General features: G+C 41.7%; 1 protein-coding gene across 6 annotated transcripts in view; it reads right to left on the bottom strand.

Moving 5' to 3' along the window:
- Positions 1-255: 255 nt before the first annotated feature.
- Positions 256-25,643, bottom strand: part of LOC102211374 (band 4.1-like protein 3) — a 43,049-nt gene continuing 17,661 nt past the window's right edge. Inside the window, exons 4-26 of one of the 6 annotated variants that reach the window (XM_005729057.2) lie at positions 24,461-24,565; positions 24,190-24,232; positions 23,996-24,071; positions 23,569-23,787; positions 22,635-22,722; positions 21,381-21,425; positions 20,590-20,742; positions 18,235-18,332; positions 17,621-17,796; positions 17,142-17,347; positions 16,160-16,744; positions 14,758-14,811; positions 13,644-13,679; positions 12,276-12,464; positions 11,504-11,563; positions 10,106-10,810; positions 9,251-9,283; positions 9,005-9,076; positions 7,623-7,706; positions 5,811-5,909; positions 5,143-5,223; positions 4,682-4,797; positions 256-1,363 (exon numbers count right to left, since the gene is read on the bottom strand). In XM_005729057.2, the coding sequence (XP_005729114.2) occupies positions 4,687-4,797; positions 5,143-5,223; positions 5,811-5,909; positions 7,623-7,706; positions 9,005-9,076; positions 9,251-9,283; positions 10,106-10,810; positions 11,504-11,563; positions 12,276-12,464; positions 13,644-13,679; positions 14,758-14,811; positions 16,160-16,744; positions 17,142-17,347; positions 17,621-17,796; positions 18,235-18,332; positions 20,590-20,742; positions 21,381-21,425; positions 22,635-22,722; positions 23,569-23,787; positions 23,996-24,071; positions 24,190-24,232; positions 24,461-24,565 (3,318 nt within the window). In that variant the 3' untranslated portion in view covers positions 256-1,363; positions 4,682-4,686. Of the gene's footprint in view, positions 1,364-4,681; positions 4,798-5,142; positions 5,224-5,810; positions 5,910-7,622; positions 7,707-9,004; positions 9,077-9,250; positions 9,284-10,105; positions 10,811-11,503; positions 11,564-12,275; positions 12,465-13,140; positions 13,207-13,643; positions 13,680-14,757; positions 14,812-16,159; positions 16,745-17,141; positions 17,348-17,620; positions 17,797-18,234; positions 18,333-20,589; positions 20,743-21,380; positions 21,426-22,634; positions 22,723-23,568; positions 23,788-23,995; positions 24,072-24,189; positions 24,233-24,460; positions 24,566-25,643 lie in introns of all 6 variants that reach the window. The other 5 variants (XM_013909805.1, XM_005729058.2, XM_005729060.2 and 2 more) reach the window with 5 other exon arrangements.

Consider the following 25,643-nt stretch of genomic DNA (forward strand, 5'->3'; position numbering starts at 1 on the left):
GATTTTACCGCTTAAAGATCGATCCGTTTCTGCCGTGTGCTCAGCCTAATTGATTTTAGCATATTTCCATAAAGTGAAACTTTAAGATTTAACAATTTAATATCAAATTAAAATCAAAGTTACACATAATTTAAAATTAGCACAACTATTCAATCATATTTCCACTATTTTAACTATATTTGGAGATGACAAAAACTGATACTTAAAGAGGCATAAATGAGTGCTGACACAGGTTTCAGTACTGTGGTGGTTTTTATTATTTTAGAAGAGACCAGCAAATTAAAAAAAACAAAACAAAACAAATGCACTTGCCACTTTTGTTGCACCTTTTTGAGGAAAACACAGCTGTACATCAATAATACTCATTTTTTTGGATACATTAGAATGGATAAGAGGGGGGCAACACAGCTGATGTGTTCAGGGTGGGCGAAAGTGGAGGGGGATTATAGATCTCTCTTGGCTTTGAATGTAAATCAGGGGAGAGCTCGCCAGTCTGAACCCTTTGCCTCACAGTCACACAAACCTGGCACTTGTGCTGCAGCTGATCATCTACCCTGGAGAAAAAACAAACCCTCCACAGGCAAATAAAATCCATTTCATGCCCAGAAACCTTTGATTTCTTGACTTTTTTGCCAGGACATAGTCTCTAAAAACCTTGAAGTGGGGGAATCAATGAGAAATGATGAAACACTGATATAAAGGAAAATGCTATTCAAGTAGACATGACAAACAAAAAAAAAAAAAATCAACTTTGAAAGATAATTTGCTATTTTCCTAGGAAAGCTTTGATATGTACAGTACGTAGCTGTAGTGATTTCTGTAGTGACATACCTGCTGGATAACCACGGAGCTGTTTGAAGGAATGAGGCGATGCTTGCTTGTAAATAACGTTGGCACTTCTACTGCGAGGTTAAATAGTGTACGCTCTCTAACATATACAGCCTACAGCGATTTTAAGTTTCCGGAGTGATGGCTTTATTTCATAAATAAAACGTTGCTACAATAATTATTCTCAATAATCATAAAAATGCATCAAAGTCATATAAGGCAGTGAAAGCAAAAGGTTTCGCTTGCTGCACACAGGGATTTGGCGTGCAGACGGATTGAGGAACCACTTGGAGAATCACATGGTTTTCTGTATAATCTTGTTTGATAATGCAACGTTGCTTCCTTCTCATGCAAAATGCATTTAGTTGTTTTGCAGATGATGGCTGTGACTAGCGGCGGAGCTGCAGCACTTGGAGAGTAGGAGGCCTTTCTAGTCTTCTGAGAGTCCCGACGTTATATGTGGAGTTCTGGATGCTGGATTCTGGGAGGGTGCAGAGGTTTAAAAAAAAAAAAAAAAAAGCCCTCAGAGTTATTCCTGTAAGAGGAAAGGAAATACAAGTCAGTGAATCCTGTAAGCTGAACATTTACTGCCACTGTTCATTCTGCCAAAGAGTGAAAATGAGCCTCACTTCATCTTAAGGCAGTTAAGTTAAACAGACGCTCAGAGAGAAGTTAGAAAAATGCAAATATACAAGACAGATACACACAGGCTAGTCGGGCAACAGGAAATCCACAAAAGTACCATCCTGACAACGGATTCAACAACTCCTACACGTGTTTAGACCAGGGGTCTCAAACATGTGGCTCTTTTACCCAACCAGCAGCTGCTTGTAGCTTTTAGAAAGAAAACAAAACAAACCCCAACAACTTCACTTTAGACCCAATTTCCCTGAACTTTAATTACAGTAGCTAGCACAGTTGTATAGCATGGATGTATACACAAAAAAATGATTTATCATTAGTCCCCCCGACTAAGAATTATTATTTTATTTACTGTATTTAAAACTGCCTCCACTTAAACCCAGCTCCACTTTGTTGGTACTTGAAATAAGTAAACAATAACTAAATAACTTCAGTTATTATGGCTCTAAAATATCATAAATGCAACAAATGCTAATGCAATAAGAATGCAAAGTCCAAATACCAAATAATCATAAACATCTGCATAGCAGTCACAAGTGGTAAATATTTGAACTATTTACACCTATTGGTGATGTTTAATGTTATTTATACTCTATTAGGTTAGGAGACTTTAGAAAAGTTGAGGTATTTTTTTAGTGACAGCTGGTAAATAAGTTAAAAACAACAAGCGCATCACTAATAGCTCAAAAAGTAGGCCTTATAATATTGCCTTTTTAAGTTATTTTAAAAAGTTAGGCGCTATCATTACTTATATCTTCACTCGTTGATTTATTGGTTAAAGGGGAGGGAATATTTAGGAATCATTAAAATCACATAGTAACACTAACAAACTAGTTTATTTTCCCTTAAGAAGAACATGTTTGTTGTTTTTACCTATGGCGCTTCACAGTTTGACAGCTACTAATTTGTTGTTTTTTTTAACCACCATAAACCACCAAAAAAAGAAAAGAAAAAAAGAAATCATCATTGTCCTGATGAAGACGCCCGTCTGAGGCATCTCATAACAGTTTTTGTTGCGGGAAGTAACCATGCTTCCAACTGACATTTGTTTCCAGGTTGTGTTGACCGTCACAGGCGATTTGTGTCCATGTCACATTTCACTTTTTCAATTTGTCCTGAGGCTGGGCTGTATATTTTTTTGCTAACGGTCTGTCTGCATGCACGTGGCTTTATTCTATGCGTTTTGGCCTTTCATCCACACAGAAAATGGAGCTTTCCCCCCCAGAAACTCTGTTCTGTGTTTACATGTGGACAAGGAAAACCAGGATTTTGGCTTGCAATGTCAAACTTGTTCACCTTCATCTTCTTTTCCAGTGTCAGACTGTGTCACACTTTATCGCCCTTACTGGCCCCCCTATGGCTACGATTGGCCAACATTTGTATACAGCTAGGCCTTGAGTCACCACCTGTTGATATCAAATCCTTCACACCCACATTAAATGGCATATAAACAGGAAACTATCTCACGCAATTTAAAACAATATAAGTTAAATTTTGACTTCACTGTGGACGTGTTCCTAACATGAAAAACAAAAAAGGAAGAAAATGGTGATTTCCAATTTTTCTGGTTGCACCACCACTCTGTGTGTATCTAGCACCCAAGGGAAACAACAACTACCCAAAACACTACAAACATTTATTATCATGTTACCAGAGCTGTTCAAGCACACTCAGATAAGACAGCACACACGCAAACACAGGACTGAGGGCAAGGCTGCAGAAACAAAGTCGAGCATTCCCATCTGGTGAGTCACACAAGCACACACATGCACGCTCGCTCATCCCAAACGCAGCGCCTTGGGACCGTTTCAGTCAGAGGATAAAGGAACAAGTTTCACTGCCAAAAGGTGAACTAGAGTAAAACTTGACAGCGAGCACTTTCCAGAGACTATAAATGCTTGAGAGAAGGCAACTAGAATGACATGCTGTGCTGCAGTGAAATGCAAGGTTCTTTTATAACAGCTCCACACATGAGAAAATCCTCACAATACCCACAGTGGACAAGTTGAAACACAAATGGCTGTATTTGCAGTTTGTTGAAACGCCATAAGGACTGCTGACCTATTTTTCCCTTCGTGCAAAAACAGGGAAGTGCAACTGAAAGCAGAAGTGTGTCACAGTGTGCCCTAGAATCATCTCAGGGATGAACCCCAGGCTCTGGTGTTCATTTCCATGAAAAGCAGGCTGCTGTCTGCTGCAAAATTATTGCGGTTTTCGCCTTTGTGTCACAAACTTTTCATAGAGTTTTTAAAAGAACAATTAGTGAACAACTTTCAAATCAGATTAAATCTGATATTTTATGTCACATGCATATTCAGTAGTTTCAAAAAAGCCCTAAAAATGAATTTCTCCAAATGTAATTTTTTTTGTGACCAGTACAACTGGGTACACAAGGATTTCCTCAGCTAACATATATAATTTCAAATTTACAGAGCGTAGTTGAAAATAGACCAAAGCACATCTGTGTGCACTCAAGATCAGATTTCAGTCCATACGGGCGCGTCTGCAGTCGCAGGCTCGGAGCGGAAGCCGGTTCAGCCGGAATTTAATCGCTCATCCCTGCCTGTGCTCTTTGTGAGCTACCACAATGCAGGCAGAACAATATATGGAAGATCTTTTCACTCAATGTTTCACAACATGCAGGCATAATTTCAAACATTTTTCCACATGTGTGTCTAATAAACATTTAGAGAAGAATACACTTCTTATTTAGAAAACTGTAATATTAGCACAGCAATTTAAACTTACAAAATATCTTTAAAAAAAGGGAGTAAAGACATCTTTAAACACACAGTACATGGCTGTAGCTCTCAAATAAAAGTTCATTGTGTTTCTCTCCAGCAGAGGGAAGTGTTGTAGCCATATTGCACTAGATTGCATGAGACTGCCGGCAGCATTACTGTAAATGTTTTTAAGCCTTGTCATTACGAATTGAGACTGTAATATCCGGCCTGTGTGCACACATGCATCTTCAGTCCTTTTCCCTGCAGAGGGGAATGAAATGACAGCAGCATGATGCATTAGTTGTAAGTACCACAGAAACAGGGCTATCTGCACCAGTGAGAAGAAGTGCTGATGGAAAAGCAGCATGCCTAAGAGAAGAAACCAGCTTGAAAGAACAAACAAGAAAAACAAAGCCCAGTTCAACCAAATTAAAACCAGACTAAACAGGACAGCGCCGGGATCGGGACTTGGGGCCTTGCTGTCTTACCTGGTTCAGTCCTCCCCCTCCTCTGGCGTGATCTCTGTCTCTTTATGTACCACTACTTTGGTCACTGACATGTCAGGGTGCTGTTCTTTAGCCTCCTTTATGGCCTGAGCCAGAGCCTACATACGGGAGTGCAGTGCCAAAAGGGATCACCAGGGGGAGACAGAGAACGGAGAAAGGCAGGGAGGGAGCGGGGATGTTGGATTGTAAGTCAGTATGCCAACAGGGAAGTCATTTCTAGTCACATTTCTTATACGTCCAGAACTTGTTAAGCCATATGATGAGTTAATTTGTTTAAAATGTCACGTTAGCCCATTCCTGTCCTAAATATCCTGACGGTTACTAAGTCACCGCTCAGCACTTGACCTTTTTAATTTACCACACAATCAAATAATCAGCTTTGCAGAAAGAGAAAAATAATGAGTATGGGTAAGCAGAGAAACAGTATGAAAGGACTAAAAGACCTCGTCATGGTCGATGTCTGCGTCTCCGGTGATAACGATCCTTTTCTCGATTCTTGTCTCCGATATGCCTCCTTTCACCGTCTGACCAACAGAAAACACATAAAATCACTGCAATACTCCCGTCAGCTCGTCATAAGAAAGTCTTAATCTAGGTATCTGAACTTGTTTGGCCTTTTTTGTAGCTTAAGCAGCTGATGATAATACTAATGATGATGATGATAATAATAATAATACTACTACTAATAATAACAATACTAAAAGCACCGATAAAAACAAAACTGTAATAACTCATGAAAATAAAAACCAGGGGATGGATATATGCATCTGTTTTCATCCCCTTGGGCAGGCACACACTTGCGATCACTTGATGAGAACACTTTCCCGGCTTATTCAGCGATTCAGGTTTGAAACTTGCCAGAAAGAAGAGAGACGCTCAGATGTACAACAAGCGTGAAGAGTCTAAAGCATAGGTGTCAAACTCTGGCCAAATTTGGCCCGCAGCCTAATTACATTTGGCCCGCGAAGCCATACCAAATTACTATTAGAGCTGGCCTACTGGCGTTATACAGCTTGCTTATTTATTTACTTTGTTCCAGTTTTGAATTTTGGCCCACTGTGTATTTGAGTTTGACACCCCTGGTCTAAAGCAACAACAGATGTGCCCTGACCTTTGTGATGTGTGTGGTTGTCGTGGTGCTGGTGGTCTCTGAGGTTATCGTCTGAGCACTCAGCAACACTCCGGGGTCTGCATCACCGTTAGTCTCAACCTGTTGATACACAAAACACTCTACATGAGCACTGCACATAAAACCATCTAAACACAGCAGCAGTACTACCTTCTTTAAATTCCAATAAATACTGATTAGTGGAAACCTCAAAGCTCAAACTCATTCACGTTTAGTTCTTTTTCAATTACGTTTCAGCCTCAACTAACTCCTGAGAAAATTATCTGGATTGTGCTACATGCTGCTACATGTTGACTTTTCCCACCATATAGTAGATAACTGTGTGTGTCTGTTGCTGTGCAGGTAGTGTGTTTCAGCCAAGTCTGCAGCTGAAGACAAACAGTGAGACAAACTGCAGGTCAGACGATAACTCTTGGTGGTTTTAAGTGAGCCACACATTATGCACAATTATTTAATCAAGTGCTTCTCATTTTTCCCAGTAATGCAGCGGTCCCCAACCTTTTTTGCGCCACAGACCGGTTTATGCCCGACAATATTTTCACGGACCGGCCTTTAAGGTGTCGCGGATAAATACAACAAAATAAAACCAGTACCGGTACCGAAAAAAAGATGATTTATTCATAACACACGCGAAAAGACCCAGGAAAACAGAGTTAACGATAAAAACGATAACAAAATAACGCTGAAAACCGATAAAAACCCTGAAAAACCATACATTTCACACCTGAGCCTCAACTTTCGCGGCCCGGTACCAAACGGCTCACGGACCGGTACTGGTCCGAGGCCCGGGGACCGCTCCAGTAATGTACCAACACTGACATGTTTATTCAGCCCAGTGAGTCTGTTTGTCTTGTGTGAGAATCTTTGTCTCTCTTGGTGGCAGGAAAGCAACTAGTGACACACTTCACATTTAACAGTAACCCAGTAATCAGTAATATTTGTACTAAATAAATAATTAAATGTTGCCCCATGTAGCAATGTTACAGAATCCTTCCAAATATTCCTGGATCCAGATTGACTGCATCAGGTAATCACACCAAGTTGTGCTAAGCTCCACCTCTGGTGAAATTTTAATGCAAATCCCTTCAAAACTTTTCCAGTAATTTTGCTATAAACAAACAAACAAACAAACAAACTGAACCAATCACATAACATCCTTGGCAGAGGTAGACATACTTACCCCCCTGCAGTTTTTAAAAGCATGCCTAAGGGATGAGAGTACCCCATTTAACAAACGCTGACTTAATCCATCGCTAATCCATGAAAATTTATAGTTGAGCTTTAAAGCTGCAGTAACTCCAACCGCTGCAGTTCCCATCAGCTCTACAAAGCTTCAAAAATGTGTTTTTATCTCATTTCTTACTGCTCAGACTTTCCAGTAACTTCAGTGTTTTGGCTCACTCTCACTGGTCGTCTGCTGTCACAGCAGGCAGTTGCTTTACCTTTTTTCTTTTTGCGTTTCTGATAACTGTTCTCCATTAAATGCTGGCTGCTCACCAAGCAGATGATAGTCAGAAGCTAGCAGCTGAACACAATGCAGCTTTAAGCTTCAAAACAAACATTTCTCACAAGAGGTAGCGGGGAGCAAAATGGCGCTAAGTCGGGTTAATATTTGACCTCCCAGGCAAATGCAAACACTGCACTCAGTGAACGAGTGCTGCTCTGCAACATGATTGTCAGTTCACCTCAAATCCTGCTGTTGCTACTGCTAAATTTCTTATACCAACTCGTACACTATTCCTCCATCACTGCCATCCAATAACTACGACAGTCACACATTGTGGTCACATGTACCTCTGCAGCTTCATAGGTGATCGTTTTTGTCTCAGTGTGGATCACGGGCATGTCTTTGGTAGCCACTGCGGTAATGTCGGGACTCTGTTTGACAAATACACAAAACAGGGACAAATAAATGCCTGCAGGGGAAGACCAGCATTATGAAAAGCACCCTACCTGAGTCAGATGTTATGCCTGAAATCAAATGCTACAGGTGTTCACTGTTAACTGTGTGCTTCTGTTCTTAAAATAAGTAAATCTCATTGACTAAAATAAGCAGCGCATGCTAATAAGCTAAGCCAAGGATGGTCACCGAGTGCCTCAGATCTCTAAAAGAGCATGCAGTCATGTGTTAGTCCCTCATCCAGTGCAGGGGAGGACACTGGAGAACGGGAATCACAAGTTTTCTATCAAGTGTGTGCACCACATCAATTAAAAGGTCAGCTGATCTGCACAGCAACAAACTGCGGAGTTAGGAGCTTGAGAAATAAATCCATGCGTTTGGCAGAGCTAGATCGATTACTAGTGGCGGGCCGTGATGCGGGGGGAGATGGTGAGTCTGTAATAATGAGGCTGAGGCGTCTGAAGCTTATGCAATGTTACCTCCAACCGAGGCACAGCAGAAGGCGGATTGGAAGCTGGTGTGTGTGACCTAAGGAGTTCAGATAGAGTCCCTTTGTGTGGGCTTGTCTGGCCCCGCACCTCAGTTACTTTTTCCAGTGCTTTGCCCTCTACAATTTCTTCTGATGCCATCATATCTCCTCTCCCTTCTGACTCATTTTCTTCCATTTTTTGCAAATTCACTTCTTTATTGTCATACTTGTGAGGTACTCCCTTCTTTACAGCCAAGGGTTTAACCTCTGCTTCCTCCGTTTCATCTTCTGGGCTTTCCATCTTAACATGGTAATATTTCTCTTTTTCAAACGGCAAACGGTTTGACATCTCTGAAAGTTTCTTTGAGTCATCCTCTGTACACTCAGGGGCCACTGGAAAACATTCCACCACCTCTTCATCCACCTCCATACCATCTTCTGTCTTTACGGGGATTTCTTCTTTGAAAAATTGTACCTCATCAGAGAACTGAACCCTGTTCTTCACTTCTGTGTGCTTCTTCTCCCCTGCATGTTTAAAAGCTGCAAACTTCTTTTCTAAAGACTCCAAAAACCTCTTATTTTTTTCTTCATCGGGTTCCTCCTCTGTTAAAGGCAGCTCTCCTTGCTTTCCATAACCACTAATATAATCAGGAAGAGTAAATCTGAACCCATCATTGCCATTTTTTAACATCGGTGCCTCCACCTCTACATCTGTTAAGCTTAGCTCCCCAGCATTTTCATGGCTTGTGGCTCTGCTGTAGGGTGCGATTGCTCGGCCTGTACAGCCTCTGTGGTCTGGATATTTACCGATGGCCCTGCAGACTTGGCTGGGAGTGCCTCCGTCTCTATCACCGGTTTCTCCTCCTGACCAGCTGGTGCCTGTGAATGATAATTATATCATTAGATAATGTCAAAATTCAAACACACAGGGCAAATTCAAACCTGTAAAGGGAACAACTGTTAGTTATGAGCACGTGTACAACCAGTACAACAATTACATACAACCTGTGTTCCAATACTTATTTACTGTAAGGGCCAGAGAGCAGTAGTCACCTTTTGAGAGGAGGAAACACACTCCAACGTAGACTAATGGGACAGGAAGATGGATGGACACAAGAACAGAGAGAGAGGTGAAGAGGGAACAGTCAAAAGTCACAGTCTGGATTTAAAGAGCCAAAGGAGAGAGCATGGAAAAGGAAAAAGGGGACTGAAAAGTAAATAATGTAATGATTGTATGGAATACCATTATGTAACTTATTAAATGTGCTGACTTATGACAAATCCTAAATCCTTTAAACAAAAATCCGGTTTTAGAATCACTAAATCCACTAGGAGCAAATTTCCACTAATCTGCTTTTCAAAACTGCTCCATAAGAACAGTGAAATCTCTTCTCGGGTAGATCCATACAATTTCCCCCCCCCCCGACCTGTTTATGAGGCAGAGGGGATTTTGGAGGATGAAAGCTGCAGCAGTGGCACCGAGCCAGGGCTATGAAGTCACCGCTTTCAGGGAATTGATAACGGAACCGAAAGAAAGAAATGGTGTCGCTTAGCAGAGCTGTAGAAACAGACAGAGACCCAATTTCTTCCTTTATCAGCTGCGGGAGTTAGCTGCTACTGTAAGGCAAGCTGTTAGCTGTCAACAAAACTCAAAAACAAACCCAAAGCAGCTACACTGAAAAAGAAGCAGCGGGCCCGACTGCAAAAGAAACCAGCGGTTTGGCAAGAATGCGTGTAAACGCTAGGTGTTAAGGGACTGTTAGCCATGCACGGGGCTTGAGTTATTAGACCGGTTTGGTCGCTGCTGGAGTGAAGGCAGTAAATGGGGCTAGGCAGCGGGTGGTGGTGGTGGAGGTATGAGGGGAGGCAGCCAAAACTGAATAGTTACTTTTAGTTTTCATACAGTACCACAACTAAAGATGTAGTTGAAGATTCAGAAACTGTAATCTGAGTCAGGCTGGATTTTGACTGCTCAGACTGGACTTCTTTGAAAGTGAAGATTTCTGCTCTCTCCTGTAGTCCATCAGAAGTCTTCATATCTTTTACTTCCTTTGTTGACATACTGATGAACTCTGGAGTCTCCGTCTTCACCTCCTCAGAGATCCATGATGCCATAGCCTTCTTAGGCGAGTCAATGCCTTTAATCTGAGTCATGCTGTCTGTTTTTATCTCCACCTTCGGACTCAGCATCTTGGCGGCTGTAGTTTGAGCTTCTGTAACAACTGAAGTGTCTGCTCTGGGGATTTCTTCCTCTTTAGAAGCCATCCGCATTACATGCTCATCAGCTTTAAACTCTCCAGGGACAGCACTTTTCTCTTTGCCCTCAGTGTCTGATTTATCCTCGGCGTCCTTCAGGATAATTAGCGTCCCTTTCTTGTCGCTGATGGCTTGGGACACTTCTTGTCTCATAGCTCCGGGGCTGACCTTCACCACCAACCTCTCTGACACCTCGTCCTGGGACTCAGGGGTTTTCTCCTCCACCTCCCTCAGGGTCCCGTCCATAAAGACGTCGTCGTCCATAGTGGTTGACAGACTAATCCCATGAGGCCCAGAGGAGGTGGGCCCATCAGCTGTCATACTATCCACCACATATTTCACCAGATAACCTGCTGCCTGGGGAGACACTTGGCTTATTGGACATGGATCGTTCAAGTTAGTAGACAGAGGACATGACAAAGCCAATACACAGCAGAAATAAAGAACGCACAAGGAGAAAACACACACACACACACACACACCTTTTGCTAAACAAACTTAACATAACATTTTACATATTTCAGTACATTTAAAGACTGGGCAGTCCTAAACACTGGCCATAGGTTTAATTTGAGATTTCTTCTGTTGTTTTTCTGTGATTTGCTAACCAACTTTTGTGGATGTGGTCAAGTCAATTTAAATTCTTACAACAGTTTAATGGTTTGTTCAACTACAATCAAATCTGGAAAAAACATGCATTTGCACCACAACGGCGTCCTACTCTCAACAACCACAGGCAATTTGCAGCTCTTAGTAATCACACTTCAGTTCTAGTGTCCCTGCGCAGAGACAGAGGTACTGTCACTATAAGAACTAATGAGCCTTTAGCAGTTTCTAAACTTGAAAAGACAAAAAGGACGTTTTAAAAGCTTTCAAACAGCGGCCAAAGAAAGCTTAGAGTGTTGAAAAAAAAGCAGAAATTGACAGAAACACTGTTCTTTCAAAGAACCACAAGCTACAAGTAACTCCACATAGATAAAGGTAAAAACAAACAAACAAAAACAACAAGTCTCACACATGTTCAATATAAACTCAGTGGAAGCAGCTTACCTCAGTGATTTTAGGTTCCACCTCTTTTGTCTCATCTGCTGCTGGCTCATCTTCTTTAGTCTGCAGAGGGAACAAAACAAATAGACATTTAAAGAAAGTCACATATATTCAAGAAAAATACAAGAACGGGCAGAACCAGTGGAACCGCATGTTCCATTGTGGCAACTCTGGATCCTAAAGCTCCTTCACCTTCTTGCATTTTAGTCAGACACACTGGTTGTCAGTGACTCGTCTTCAGACTTTAATTAGTGCCGCTCATTTGTCCTGTGCAAGTCCATCAGATAATTTTACACATCACAAGTAAAGGAGAAACTCTGATAAAAATGCACATGTCACTGAGCACAACAATCACACCACTGATTAATGACTTCATCATCCATTACCGAGACAAATTAATATGATAATCAGTTACCGAAGACATGAGCTGATAAGAGGGAAAGAGAAACACACTCACTGAAATTAACTTTATTCAGCTCTGAATAACTTTACAGATAATTCTCCTCTGTCAAGGTGCCCATCGTCTCCTTTCATATGCACTAAAACCATTTGGGATGCAAAATGTGTGACCACACTTGCACCGTTTGAGAAAAAAAGAAAAAAATCTAGGCTCATTATGAATATTAAATTTACTGCTTTATGAGTCAATGTGCACTAAATCCTGAACTGACTACTTTTTTTTTAAAGCAAAAAAACCCCAAAGGAAATCTCCTTGATGATGTCATGCTCTACACACACATGCCATCATTCAGTCTGCTGTGGTGCTGCAGCTTACATCCAGCTCCAGCGGCTCTATCATTGGTGCCTCATCCGATCTAGGTGAGCGCATAGGGGACGAGGAGAGTCTCTTCTCCCACTCTGTCAGACCGGGCGTGGTGATGCTTCCGTCGGTCTCCAGGAAGGAACGCTTCAATTCGCTGATGTTGGTTTGGTGCTTGACGACCTCCGCCGGAGGCTCTGTGTCCTAAAGTGGCCGATCAACCGTGATACAATGATGAGGGCAGGAGCAGCGCGGAGGGAACGACGGCCATGCTTCATGTACGCAATGGTAGCTTGCATTTCCAAAGAATTACCAAAAATACGCGGACAGCATAAAATGCAGCTCGGAAAAGATCTGCGACGTAAACTTCCGCAGACCTAAATCAGTTGCATTATTTGCTTCCTCGGCTCTTCATACTTATTGTTCACAGGCCTGTTTAGGACTTTGTCCAGGCTACCTGTGCAGCAGCTAGCACAAAACGCAAAACAAAAGCAAAAAAAAGGTACACCCACATGGCAGCTGTTAAGAAAGTAGCAGCTTGTACTGAAATGCTAAAGAAGCATTTAAGACTAGCTTAATTTTCTGGGGCGGGGGGGGGACTGGTTTCATGCAGAGATTTACAGATTTAGTTTCATAGGTTTAGTTAAGAAGAACACTCCCAAATCTCATTCAAGGTTAATAATGACCTATTTCAACTTAGCCTGTTTTGTCATAAGAATGCATTTGGATGCTCACAGCAAGTCTAACTCCCCAAAATCTCAAATACTAGCAGCCACTCATCAGTTAGACACATCTGTTACCACTTCGATTACCAGTTAGGTTTCCTCTTACCAAAGTAACCTGCATGCACATTTCAGTCATGCATTTTTTTCTTACCAACCTCTAGCATCAGATTACTATGTCTGATAAAAACGTTTTCCCCTTTTACTCGTCTTATGAAACTATACTGCAAAGACAAGAAAGGGGGAGAGGAACTGTAAATAAGGGAATTAGATGCTTTATTAAAATCAAAATAGTTTTAGGAGAAACTGGGAGCCTCGGTTTGTACAGTATGACTGACAAATGAGGGTAAGCTTCAACGCACTGAAAAGTCACAGGTTATGAAGAACCTTGAAAACTGAAATCTGAGTCCTGGGTGTAGCAACAGCAGGAAATTAAACATAACCACGACTCCACAAAAAAGCAGCAGAAGTCTGCGCAGTGGATTTAAGCAAGAGTCTGATGTAAGGTATGATAGTGAGCATCAGCAGCAGCAGCAGCAGCAACAGGCAAGCGAAGGCAGATGGATTGAACAAAATGACTGATGGCTGATTTGTGAGCGGCTCAGTGCATCTGATGTCGGTGTGATGCACTGAGCAGGGCTGCGAAGCAAGCCCGGTGTACCTGCGTCCGCATCTCAGAGTCCTCATCTGCTTCAGACTGGCAGCAAGTAAGGAGGAAAGCATAGAGACAGTGAGACAAGACAGTAATGCGCTATTAAAGAAGAGACGCAGATGGAAAAAACAGGTGAAGGGAAAGAGAAAGCGAGCAACAAGGACAAGCAAGCAGAGGTAAGAGAGGGAAGGAACGGGTAAAGATAATGAACAGAAACTGACAGTTAGCTAATCCCCGGCTCTGAACAACTACAGTCCACGACAAAATATGTAACAAGGAACTGCAGCCATGTCCACCTTTGGATCTTTCCACAGGTTTAAAAGGACTGACAGCAAGTTTTTATCAGGCAGCTGATTTCATTTCAACTTTCCAAATCAAAAAGTGGAAGAAACTGAATAAACAGTGACTTTCTCTGCTCTATACTACACAGCTATTGAGCTTATTCTTAAATTAATGAACAAGTATTACCAACATCCACAAACCAAGTGGACGTTGACTTGTGTGATGAGTTTTTCTTTAAAAAGCTCTCTTTTCTGACTTTAAGTGTAACCACCAGTATTTAGCCATTAGCTTCTAGCAACAGCTATTTCTGATGCTGCCAGACTTCAGCAGCGATTAGATAGAAACATCCAAATTAGTTTGGGATGGTTATGTCTCCCCCTTTATGGCCAAAATGAGCGTATTACAGGAGCTTAAGCTAACAGAATCTGGCAATATTTTTCACTTCAGATGATGAAATCAGACAGACACAAGAAGCCTGTCTGAAATCCTCTTCGTTTAAAAAACGCTTTTGTTTTTAGGTATTACAAATTAAAGTCTATCATCAACAGACACTGCAACAGGTGCAGGGCTTAGCCAACAGTCAGTATTAATGGAGTCTGTAGAAAAGACTGATAAAGAGATAAAAGTGCAGATATTGTGACATGCATTTTAATACATAAAAAAGGGAAGGAACTAAAATGGCATAACAAGATCCAGAGCACGACATACACGACTTTTGCATTTTCGCAAAAAACGTTTCAGTGGTTACCAGACCTATAATTTACCGGCACTTCCTTGCTTTTCCTTTTTATTCTGTATTTCCTGCATGCCTTAATTATGATGGTTTTCTTTGTGTACAAACCTCTGTAGCGGTCATCTCTCCATCAAAGGCAAAATCAGTTTGTTCGCTGTCAGTCTGCATTCACAGACACACCCAAACGGGTCCAAGTCGAAAGCAAGAAAAACAAGAACAACCAAACTTGTGAACTTTTGACTATTTGCATTTATGCTCTACAGAAATTCTTCATAGCCACAATAATGGGGAAGATGGAAATGCATTGGCTGTTTGCACTGTCAGCTACAGATTATTAGACAATACTGCAGATACGTTCTGCAAAAGAACAACCACAAAACAAACAGTTAAAAAGCAAATGAAAAATAAGCAGAAGCAAAACAGACTCAGAGGAAGATGAAACCTTCGGTCAGTCACTTTGACATTTCAGGGTAACATTTGATATATATTTTTTAAATCAATAATACAAATTTGTGATTACGAGAGGCTACATCCTGGTTTATGTCAATCACTCCACGTGGATATGACATTTGCTGTGTAGTCACTGTACAAACACAAAACACTTGACAGTAAAAATTTGTTGCCGAACAGTAACCTGACTTTCAGGCCCTCCCCCTCCTCTCACGTCATGCATGCTGGGGTGATTAGGATGCATTTATCTGTCACCGTCTCTCTGCATCACAGCGTGTATTACACTACACTCATAATTGGTGACTGCAAAGAGTGCTGCTTGAGGGAAAGGTAGCACATCTTTGCACTCCACATGGCATGCCTCTTCACCGAAACACTCGGTGCCCTTTTCAGCTGATGTTCTGTTTGAGTGATTCATTTTAATTAGTGCTGCTCTTCTGGACGCAATGCAGAGAGACTGAGTGCAGATATATATGGATGTGTTCCCATGCAGCTGGTATGGATCACGGTTTAATCTATAAAAGCCCTGAATCTACATGATAACACTGAGATGGGTTAGCCACAAAAGCCGTGTTTTTCTTTGTGGGGTTTGGTGAAGGATTAGTGACTAAATGAAGACAGGTGACTTCTTCTGATACTCATAATCTGTAAACACAATGTGCTCATTCAGATAGTGAAATAGTCACATGATGAACTGTTTTTTTCTTCAGTGAGAGTTCATGGTAACGTGTCATTGAAGCAGCTCAGAAGCTCTTAATGTCCCTGACTATTTGTGTCTAACCCTCTCTTTAAACATACATCAAATATGAAATGGTGAGACTTGCAAGTTCATCTCCGTGTACTCGTGATGCTGATGAGGATGTAGTCTACAGGATGAATGTGACTGGGCAGAGATGAGGTTCTGAAAGTAGGAGACTGACAGACACTGGGACAGACAGTCTCCAGGTCGGCTCTGAACTGGTGAAACGGCAGAGGACACGTAAGGGGTTAACCGATATCATGGACTGTCATTCTAAGCCAGGGGCGGGTACTGGAACATACAGGCGTCCGCAAAACACACCTCCTCTTCCTCTGAACTGTCATGGTCATGGTAACTCTGGGCTAGGGAGGCGGTCAGGGAGGCTGCCTTGGGCTCCAGGTAGCAGAGGCACAGCGCCAGCGGGAAGGAGAGGGTGAGGGCATAGGGCACAGAGAAGGAAGTGGAAAGCAGGAAGAAGAAGATGAAAAGGAAGCAGGGGATGAGTGAAGGTGACTTAATGGGGAGGAAGTTCTGCGCACACTCAGGAAGGAAGCGCATCTCTGACAGGTCAGGGAATGTGATGTAGCCATCCTCATCTAGGATGGACGACAGATCGGGCAGGTGCAGGGAGAAGGAGAAGAGCGTGCCGCCCCGGCTCTTGCCCTGCTCCAGCCTCTGCTTGCGGGCTGACAAAAGCAGAGCTTGCTCCTCCAGCAGGGCAGCTTTATGGTCGGCGCGGGCTTGCCGGCGGCGGCACCCGGTACTGCTCTTGACTGGACTGACTGATGAAGCCCGCTTGCGGGTGTTCTCCCTGTGCCTGCGCCGTACTTTAGTTGATGAAATGGGGGATGAAGGGAGCGAGAGCTCAGAACGGAGGGGGTCAGATGTGAATGCATGAGGGGTGCACTGACGGAGGGAAATGACAATGAAGAGATGGCCGTGTGTGTGTAGGGGAAAGGAAGGGGGCGAATAAGCATGAGCACACACGAGTATAGTGTGAGGGTCAAAGGAAAAACAAGAAAAGAAAAGCTAATTAGTAAAGCGCACAGAAAATGAGAAAAAGCATTTAGGCCTTGTCTACTGCAGAGGGTTAAGCTGATAGCAAGTGGGAAATTCTCATCAGCCAAGAAGAAGTCTATTAAGAAAGAAAGCAAAATTAAAATCTCAGAAAGGGCTTAAAACATAATAACTGCAGCTTCTAAGAAACAATCTTAGTCTTTCACGTGTAGCACCTCTCTGAATCAAACAGAAAACATCCAATGTCTCTGAAGTCCTTGAAGTCTAAATGTGGACAGCAACTTACCTTTGTGTCTTGTCTGAGCGGTGATGTGGCAGCAGGTTCTGGTGTCTCTGCTGTGTCCTTCTTAGCGTCCCCCTCCTCAGCCTTCTCTTCCTCTGCTTTTTTCTCAGTTGTTACAGTGGTGATAATATCTCCCTTGGCAATGACTTTGGCTTCCCCGTCAACAGCATTGTCCTTCATCAGGGTCTCATGGTTCTCCATAATTGGAGCTGAAACACCAGAGGACAAAGATGGATGTGATGGCCAACTGCATGTCATTCACTGTGAAAAAGCTTTGATTTGCTCCTGGACATTGCTGCTATTATATCCTTTATGCATTTGTCACTGTGCTGCTAAACATGCACCAAAAATTTAACAGCTACGTTAACAGTCAGGTGAAAATATTTTTCTTCCACTTTCCCGAGGCATAGCAACTTTCTCTTGTACAGAAACACTTCCAAGAATCTCTGTGCTCAAAATAAGCTGAAAAACCAACACCTCACCTCCATCTAAGCTGCGGGACATGTTGTAGCGTTTGCTGGAGGTGCGTTCAAAGAACGGAGCAGGTCTGATGATCTGAGAACTGGCCCTGCGTGTCTGAGCCTGTGTTCTGCCGCTGTAGCGAAATTTGGAGCCGAGAGTCAGGAACTTCTTTGGGGGTGCCTCGGGGGATACGAGCCTGTCAGAAGTTACCAACACTCACATTATTCAAACCAAAAATAAAAACACAAATTTAAGCATAGTGCTCTGAAACGCTAACTGCTACTTTAGTGAACATTCCCCAGAGAGCCGTGGGGCTGAGCACGCTACTCAAAACCTTCTTTTTTTTTTTTTTGCTTAAATGAACAAACTTCGCATGTTTTCCAAATGGCAACAACTATTAAGACTCTGGACGATGCTTCTCTCACGACATGAATTCGTGTATAATGATTAGCAGTAAATCTGTGCCGACAAAGCTGTACGATCACATGTCTGATTCACAAATTCATTTGGGAAACAATGTATTATGCATGGTATTGAGTGGAGAATAAGCTTGAGCTGCCGAGGTGCACATATTATTTATAATTAAAACTTCTCAATGCTGTGTTCTCATCACAGGTCTGTTGCTTTTTCTTACCTGAAGAAGGTGTGGTGTTCCACGCAGACTTTCCAGAGCCTTTTGGCAGCACGATGATTTGGAAGCTTGAAACCAATCGTGCTTTCAAACTGCTCGAACTGCAAGTGAGACAAAATGCTGTGGTATGAGTCACCATGGAGATCCCTTTGACAATCACAATTCATTACTTTTCCCCCTAATCATATTAATGTGTTTTTATAAGGTATTTGTCTTTAATTAAAAGGATAACTGCTTTGCATTCTAGCTTGATAATTTAAGTGAACACAATTCATTATTAACATTTGAAAACAAAGAAGGAAATTCGCCCAACTTTCTTTTCCCCCAAAGCGTTGCTGAACTTAGCCAGTAATTGCTAGATGCCCAGAGGCAGCAGCAGTTATTGACTCTTCTCTACTTCATGAGATTTCTGCAAGAACTGATGTCAACTATTCTAGGAATGTTTGGTTTCATTCTTCTTTCATACATGAAACAGTAACTGAACTGCTGATTTATTGTCAAATTACTGCATGAAGTCACTTTCATTATTACGGTTAGCTTTTGAAAGTACTAAATATAGTAAAGTTAAGCTTGATGGCGTTTGAGTCAAGTTTCCTCAGAGTATCAGTGGTACAGATGGTGTGTGTGTGTGTGTAACACCGATAAACGCTCTCCCCGGTTGCTCTAGACACTGAAATTAATTCCCTTTGCAGTAAAAGTACATGCACTTTGAAAAATCCAGCAACTAAGCACTGTCACATTTAGAAAGAAGCTGATGTTAAAGTATCGTTGTCGAGGAGCTACAACCCTGCTTGCTTCTAAATGTAACTGTAGTTAGTTGTTTGCTATTTTTAAGCTGTAAATGCAAACTACTAAAAATAAATAAAATAAGGTGACACTGTGAAGCAGAAACCATTGCTTCATCTGTTTTTGTGCAAATCAAAGTGACTACAAGTGCACTGAAGAAGCAACAACAAGACAGCCCACATAAAGGGAATGGTGATGGCTACAGACTTTTGCTGTCTGATATGAGGAAATGGGGGCTATTAAGAGAGAGTTGGACTGAAGAGCTTCAACCCAGCTGCACAACAAGCATCTGCTGCTTTATGTGAGGAGAAACAGGATGAAGGGTGCACGAGCACATCTCCTGGTATTTTGTCCATACTCTTGAGACACAGCAAACATTCTTGCAACAGCACGTATGGATGCGCCATCCTGTAGGAGCTGCACTACCTGTGCAACCTGACAGGGCTGCAGGTACCAGCAGGTCATGCTATCAGCAGTGACAAGGGCACAAGTGAAAACCAAAAGTAATCAGGAGAGACGACGGGAGGCGCAATGGTTTGCTGCCACCACCCACAAAACAATTCTCTTTTTTGGTGCTTGTCTTGTTGTTGCCACTGTGCACCAAGGTAGAGGAAATGAATTCACACTGGTTAACATATCCTAACCAGACAGATTGACATCCCTGAAGTTTGACTGACTGTGTGCAATCTAGTGTCCCCTTTGAAAACCTTTGAAACAAACATGCTAAACAAGACAGCTTTAGTTTAAATGCAGATGCCTTACTTTGTTTAATACTTGCAAAAGCTAAGAGCAATAATTGGTAAAGCTGCATTCAATATTTAGAAGTGCAGCCATTCAAAAATAAATCAAAGTTAAAATCATCTGCCTCTAAATTACATATAGTGGTTCCATTATATTCTTAACCCTGGAGGTTGTTCAAAAACTCATCAGCTCTTAGAGATGTTTCATGAAGTCCAGAAGAAGTGCTACCCACTGCTGCCACAGGGTTTTTAGTAGCTACTGGCTGAATGCAGACGCCCAGCCAGGCAACTGAGAGCTAAGTTGTTGTTACTCAGTCTCTCTCTACTCCAGCTGAGAGGTCCATTGCTCTTCAGAATATTGCTTTAGTCTCCAAGCAAGAGGAAGTGCACACCAACATACCTCCATCCCACCATTCGACTTAGCAATCAAGTCAAATAAAGCGTATAATGGATGGCACGATCAGGCCCATGACTGCTTTTTTGCTGTCCTTGTGTTGTGGATTTTTAAAAGTGCTCTATAAATATGTATTTTTTTAGTTTAAGCATAGTGAACTCCCAGTGCTGTACTATCTTTTGCCACAGATCTCAATGACACATTTTACAATCACCCAATTCCCTGCCCTAATTTTATATTCATATTTCCAACATAAATCAGCTACAGACTACAATGCACACATAGCAGAGATGGGGTATTATGAATGTAGTGGCAACAACACGTGTTAGAATTTAAATTACTGGTCTTTATAGCTGATACACAATTTCAAAAAGGTTTCAAGTTTATGTTTGCTGCTGCAAGAAAGTCATTTCCAGTATGTTCATAACGTATCTTTACCTCGCCGGGCCGGATTTTGATGTAGAAGTTGTTCCTTTTGTAGGAGATTTTGAGGATTTTGGGCCAGGCGAATCTGTTGATCCGCAACCTGTCTCTGTAGATGAGTAGGCCACTTGCACAAACTCCCAGCATAATCTCCACACCCTCCGAGTCCTGGAAACAACACAAACATCAACACACGACAAAGCAAAATATGGAAATACGTTATGTTTGAAATATTGTTTACAAGATGTTATTTAACACAAAGTCCTTGACAAGCTTTACAAAGAAGTTCACTGACCACGGCACCGTTTTCTTTTTCTTTTTTTGTGGTCTCTAAAATATGAACTTCCATAGACTCTACAGGATATACGGGAGGCGTTTAGGTGACGGTGCACAGCAGGACAAAGTGGAGTTTAAGATAAGAGCCAGGTTTGTGATAATAACAGGGTTAAGCAGGCAGGTGGAGAGTAGATTCAGGCATATGGCACTCTAAACTCTTCTATGCAGGCTGTGTGGAGTTTGGATTAAGACTGAAGGGGTTCCAACTGGCAAAAGGAACAGTGAAGTTTCGGGAAATGGTGGATGAAGCACAAAAATGACGCTCTTCACTGCACAAAGCATGAGATGAGCAGGTAAAAATGAATGACGACGTTTTGAAAAGGCAGGCGCTGATCCAAAGCATGAACAACCAGCCTTAAGTGATTTGTGGGGTGCTTAAAATGACACCTTTGAAGGAAACCATGCACAAGTAGAGACCACATAGACACACACTCTCATTCGGGCAAAGCACATGGAAAGCAGCCTCTTACCTCTCCCTCAGCTGGAGCCAAGCATTCATAGAGATTCCCTACCAACTTTGCATTTAGTGAGAGAGGAGAAAAGACAAAAGAGGGATGCTGGTCTGATATGTACATCTTTTTCTTGTGTATCAAAACTGTGACTCACAGAAGCAACACTGAGCATTGATGTCTGCTCGGTTTGATCAAGGCCGCTTCCGCATCTCTGTCATCTCCTCTATTCTGATCTAAATCTGTGAAGGCAATTTCCTCCCCATCATGTGCATCTAGACCCTTTTTTGACTTTCAAAGCACATTTGATAACAGATTCATATCAAGAAGACTGATGGCTGTAATTTTCTTTTATGACAACAGCGGCCCCGCTGTCCTACACCAGCTCTCTGTTTTTACCGCCCGTTTTCTAGTGACATATTTGATCCAATCTGGACAGTAGAATAAAACAGATGGGAAATTATCCAAGTCAAGCTGGGCTCCAGACCCCCTCCCACCTATCGCCCCTCTTAAACCCATCCCATCCCCAGAGAGGCAACAGTGACACAATGTCAGTCAGTCAGGGGAGCAGCGGTGGCATGTTAAATCGAGGCATTACTGTGGCAGCCATGATGTGTCTGAAGCAGCAGTGTTGTGGTAGCAAGCGTCAATACCGACTGCATGGGTGATGTGTTTGTATAAGACCTCACACAGAAAACGCCAAATACAGTTTACGTCCACATTCTGAAAAACATGAATTGTTTTGAAACACCCACCACGTCTGACGAGGTGAAAGTCCTTCAGCTCCACCTCTTTGTTTATAGTAACAAATTAAATAACTAGTTTTTACATTTTGGTGTTTTTATCTTAGGCCTCTGTGATATCGTGGTAGCTAAGTCCATCTTTTACACAAAGACTATTCAAACCTCACATAAAGGTGAAGCCTCTCATTTGTGTAAATTAGCGATATATTCATGTACTGGTGGGAGAGAGACTTTTAGACTCTGTGCCAATGTTAACTTCATATTTAATGAGTAAATATGAGACTGAGTGATGGTTGTTTGCTTGCTTGCACATGTCGACTGTAAAGAGGGGAAAAAAGTTACTGTTTGGTTTGCATGTATAATGAAGCACGCTGTAAAAACTCACAGGTTAACCTTTAAAAAAAAACAACTAAATCGATTTCCACATTTGACTTCACATTAACCAGTTAGGTTGAATTCTATAGACTGATATATCATTGTGTTGTAAGAAATATTAATAAATAAATACTTAAGATTTGTTGCGATTTGCTACCTTAGCGTGGTGGAGGTCCACACCGTACATGGATAGCTTCTTGGCATTTTCCAAGAAGTGCATCTCGGCATCAGCCGGTGACATCCCCCTGAATGCACACAACAGAGCACGTCAGACATAAACACGTAAGGCAAAGAGATTTAAACCTCTCTTTTTTTCTTAAAAGCAGACTTAAACCTTTCTGACCAATGTGACGAGAGAGAGAGAGAGAAAATCTCTACATGGATTATTAGCAGGATTATAGCTTGAAAGATTTTGGAAAAAGGCTGTTTTCATGGATGTTTTTAGCTGAAGTTCTATTGAGAATTCTAAGTGTATCCATTTTTAGATTGTCTAAGACCCTAATCCTGGAAATGTCACTGCAGCCAATGGACCAGCATCAAATTACAGACAAATCATTGCAATAAAGGGGAATGAGGGGGCTCAAAAGAGAGACTTAGGTCAGATTGTGAATGTTCACTCAGATTCACAGATTGATTCAAGGCCTAATAATGACATAAAAACTAGATGTGCAATTCAACTTCAGATTTATGAAGAATTTGATCAGAGGACCTTATTACACACATGTCATCATTAAATGCAAACAGAGCATTTTATTAGTAGAAAAACAAAGATGGGTCCTTTTTAGTGCTGTCAACGTTAATTTCGTTAAACTGACGTTAACGCGCTAACTCACTAACGACATTAACATCATTTTAACGAGATTAACGCTGACAGCACTAGTCCTTTTATGTTCTATGTATCATATGCGATCCATTCAGTGAGACGAGAAAAGCAGTTTATATTTTCTAAAAACATTCTACGAACATGTCATGTGTCATTTCCACAGAAGAAATTTAAAGTGACATGTTTATGACCACCAATAATAAATTCACTGGACTATTTGACACCCTTCTGACTCTTTCTATTAATAAATAGCACTACAGATACTAACTTGTAAGTCTTGTGGAGCTCCATGACCTTCTCCTCTAGCTCTTTGGTCTGGTTGGGTGCGAAGCGCAGTTCACTGAGGTAGTCGCTGGCGAGTTCCTCTGAGTCATAGTCTCCAAGTTCGGACTGCGCTGTATACGAGCCCAGCACCGTGTGGGTGGCAAAGGAGCAGGGCAGGCGACCTGAAACTACATCATCCCTCAGCTGCAAGCACAGGTAGTACCTGAGAGAATGAGGACAAAATATACAATATATATGTAAACAAAACTGCAATTTCATGTTTTTTAAAAAAAAAAAACATATCTAATGTCTGGATTTTCTCATTTCTTTGAAAACTTCCTGAGATTTTTAAGTGCTAGAAGTACATTTTTATGCATCCAAGTCTATAAAAGGTTTATAGAAGAACATAAGCAAAGGACAGCAAAACCGACCTTGTGATGTCCTCAGTCAGTTGTGAGGGGTCTGGTGGGTAAAACTTTACATTGAAAGCAAAGTTCCAGGGTCCAGCTGAGGTATCGACAGAACATCAAATGATTAAAAATCAACATTCAACAACAGCAAAGGCTTCACTTGGAAATTCAGAGGATATAACAATCAGGTAGCTTCACTGGATTGCTGCACTCACTCCTGATCTGCTTCTTCAGCTCCTTGGAAGGATCCAGCCAATTCTGCGAGACAACCACAGAAGATGAAACATGAAATCATCTCTAATTTGGGAGCAAATTACCAAGAACTCAGAGGGGGAAATCCTGCCTGGTATGCATATGTAACAGTTATCTTATAAATGTCTTCTTGAAAGAAACATTTAACTTCATTTCCTACCGTCGATGAACCACTTTCCAAGTAAAAATATATAACATGTTAGTTAATAAGATTGCCTTAAAATAAAAAAGTACCTTTTGATTCTCTACATCTCTATATGTAATGCCAAAATAGTCCTTCTCTAGTAGGTTGAGGTGATCACACACTTTATCAAAGAGGAACTGGCCCTTGGCTCGTTTCTGTGAACAGAAAAAGAATAAAAGCACATGTTGAATGCAGAGTCATTTGATGGGTATACTGATGTGAAACATTTGAACATACAGAACACAGAAACTCATTTAAAATAAACAGTCACACCGAATTAGATTAGTAGGATTGTGTAATTTCTTTTAAGAGTTTTTCCAGTAATGCAAGCCCTTCATTTGTCCTGATTTGCTTAACAATTACACACAAAATAATGATAAACACAAACAATAAAGCAATATCATTAATCCATGTTGCAGCTTAAAAAGCTATTTTATGCTGCCGTGGGACTGCGTTCCCCTTCAAGTCCTTCTCTTCTTATTGTTATCTCGATAATTAAATGAAAGTGAGCTCATCTCTGCAAAACCCCATTATGAATATAAATTTGTGAAAATGAAGCAAATTATTATTATTATTCTGCTGCGTGATGTAAGCCTGGGTACCGGAGACACAATCCACCAACCTGGCAACTCTGGATCGATTCCCTCTATAAAAAGCATAAACACACTTTCAAATTCCTGACCATTGGTTGCGTGAATGCATTACATCGATCGACTGCACATCTGAGTGCTGGACGTCATCACCTGGAGCTTTGTCATCCCCCCCCTCGTGAAGAGGTTGGACTTCCAGGACTCATTTGACCAGCTCACAGAGGATATTTTAAGGCCCGAGTTGCCATGACACAGACGTCTTCTGCTTGCACAAAACCAATGCCAGCTCGTCACGTTTGGATCGGCTGAAGCCCACAGCCACAGCCTAACCTATCCAGAACACGGCTATTTATCTGCCACACTCACATGGATGCAATAATACATCCTGGATGTGAAACAAAGAACTAACGGGTGTGTGCATGAGCACACACACATCTTTAAATAAGAAGATTCTTGCATGTGTGTGCGCGTGTGATTTTAACAATGCTGGTAGAGGTGCTGGTGGCAGAGAGTTAATCCTACCAGAACATCTCCGAGGGAATTAGCACAGTTATGTCAGACTACTGCTGCCTGGGTGTGACAATCTCCTCTTAATGCAACACTTAAAGCTGGCTGGCTTAAATGACGCAGACAAAAAAAATAA

The sequence above is a fragment of the Pundamilia nyererei genome, unplaced genomic scaffold, assembly GCF_000239375.1.
Source record: "Pundamilia nyererei isolate P.nyererei 1_Seehausen unplaced genomic scaffold, PunNye1.0 scaffold00031, whole genome shotgun sequence".
Lineage (NCBI taxonomy): Eukaryota > Metazoa > Chordata > Actinopteri > Cichliformes > Cichlidae > Pundamilia > Pundamilia nyererei.